The sequence below is a fragment of the Myotis davidii genome, unplaced genomic scaffold (assembly GCF_000327345.1).
Source record: "Myotis davidii unplaced genomic scaffold, ASM32734v1 scaffold811, whole genome shotgun sequence".
NCBI classification, from domain to species: domain Eukaryota; kingdom Metazoa; phylum Chordata; class Mammalia; order Chiroptera; family Vespertilionidae; genus Myotis; species Myotis davidii.
In genome coordinates this window covers 168,999-169,494 of record NW_006283149.1, presented here as the reverse complement: position 1 = coordinate 169,494, position 496 = coordinate 168,999, and the positions used below count along the sequence as shown (strand labels likewise).

General features: G+C 66.3%; 1 protein-coding gene across 1 annotated transcript in view; it reads left to right on the top strand.

Moving 5' to 3' along the window:
* HERC2 (HECT and RLD domain containing E3 ubiquitin protein ligase 2) overlaps window positions 1-496 on the top strand; it is a 78,990-nt gene that overhangs the window by 42,416 nt on the left and 36,078 nt on the right. The window contains 2 exon segments of the mRNA XM_015562992.1: window positions 6-128; window positions 353-493. Of these exon segments, the coding sequence (XP_015418478.1) occupies window positions 6-128; window positions 353-493 (264 nt within the window).

Below are 496 nucleotides of genomic sequence, written 5' to 3'. Positions count from 1 at the left end.
CGGAGGAAGCGGTGGCCCTGCTGCGCACGCTGCACTCCCTGGGCCAGTGGAACGGCCTCATCAACAAGCACATCAACTCCCAGCTGCAGGCCGTGTCGCGCAGCTGCGGGCCCACGCCTGCCGGCGGGGTGGGTGTCACCTAACGTTTGCGCGTGACCCCAGAATCCTCTTCCTTAGCCGTTCAGTTGCCTTTAAGATGCTGTGTGTGTTCAGTGACGTGTCTCACGGTAGCTGTGACGGGATAGTGATGGGAGTCAGGAGAGGACAGGTGCACTGGCCCTGCTGAGGACGGCGGGTGTGGGCGCTCGCTCCCTGGTCTGTCGTCAGCGTGCGGTCTGTCTGTCTGCACCAGGCCCTGCTGGAGGACTGCCTCCCTGACGCGGACAGCCCTGAGGTGGGCGGCCTCATGGCTGTGCTGGCCGTCATCGGGGGCATCGACGGCCGCCTGCGCCTGGGGGGCCAGGTCGCGCACGAGGAGTTTGGGGAGGGCACAGTG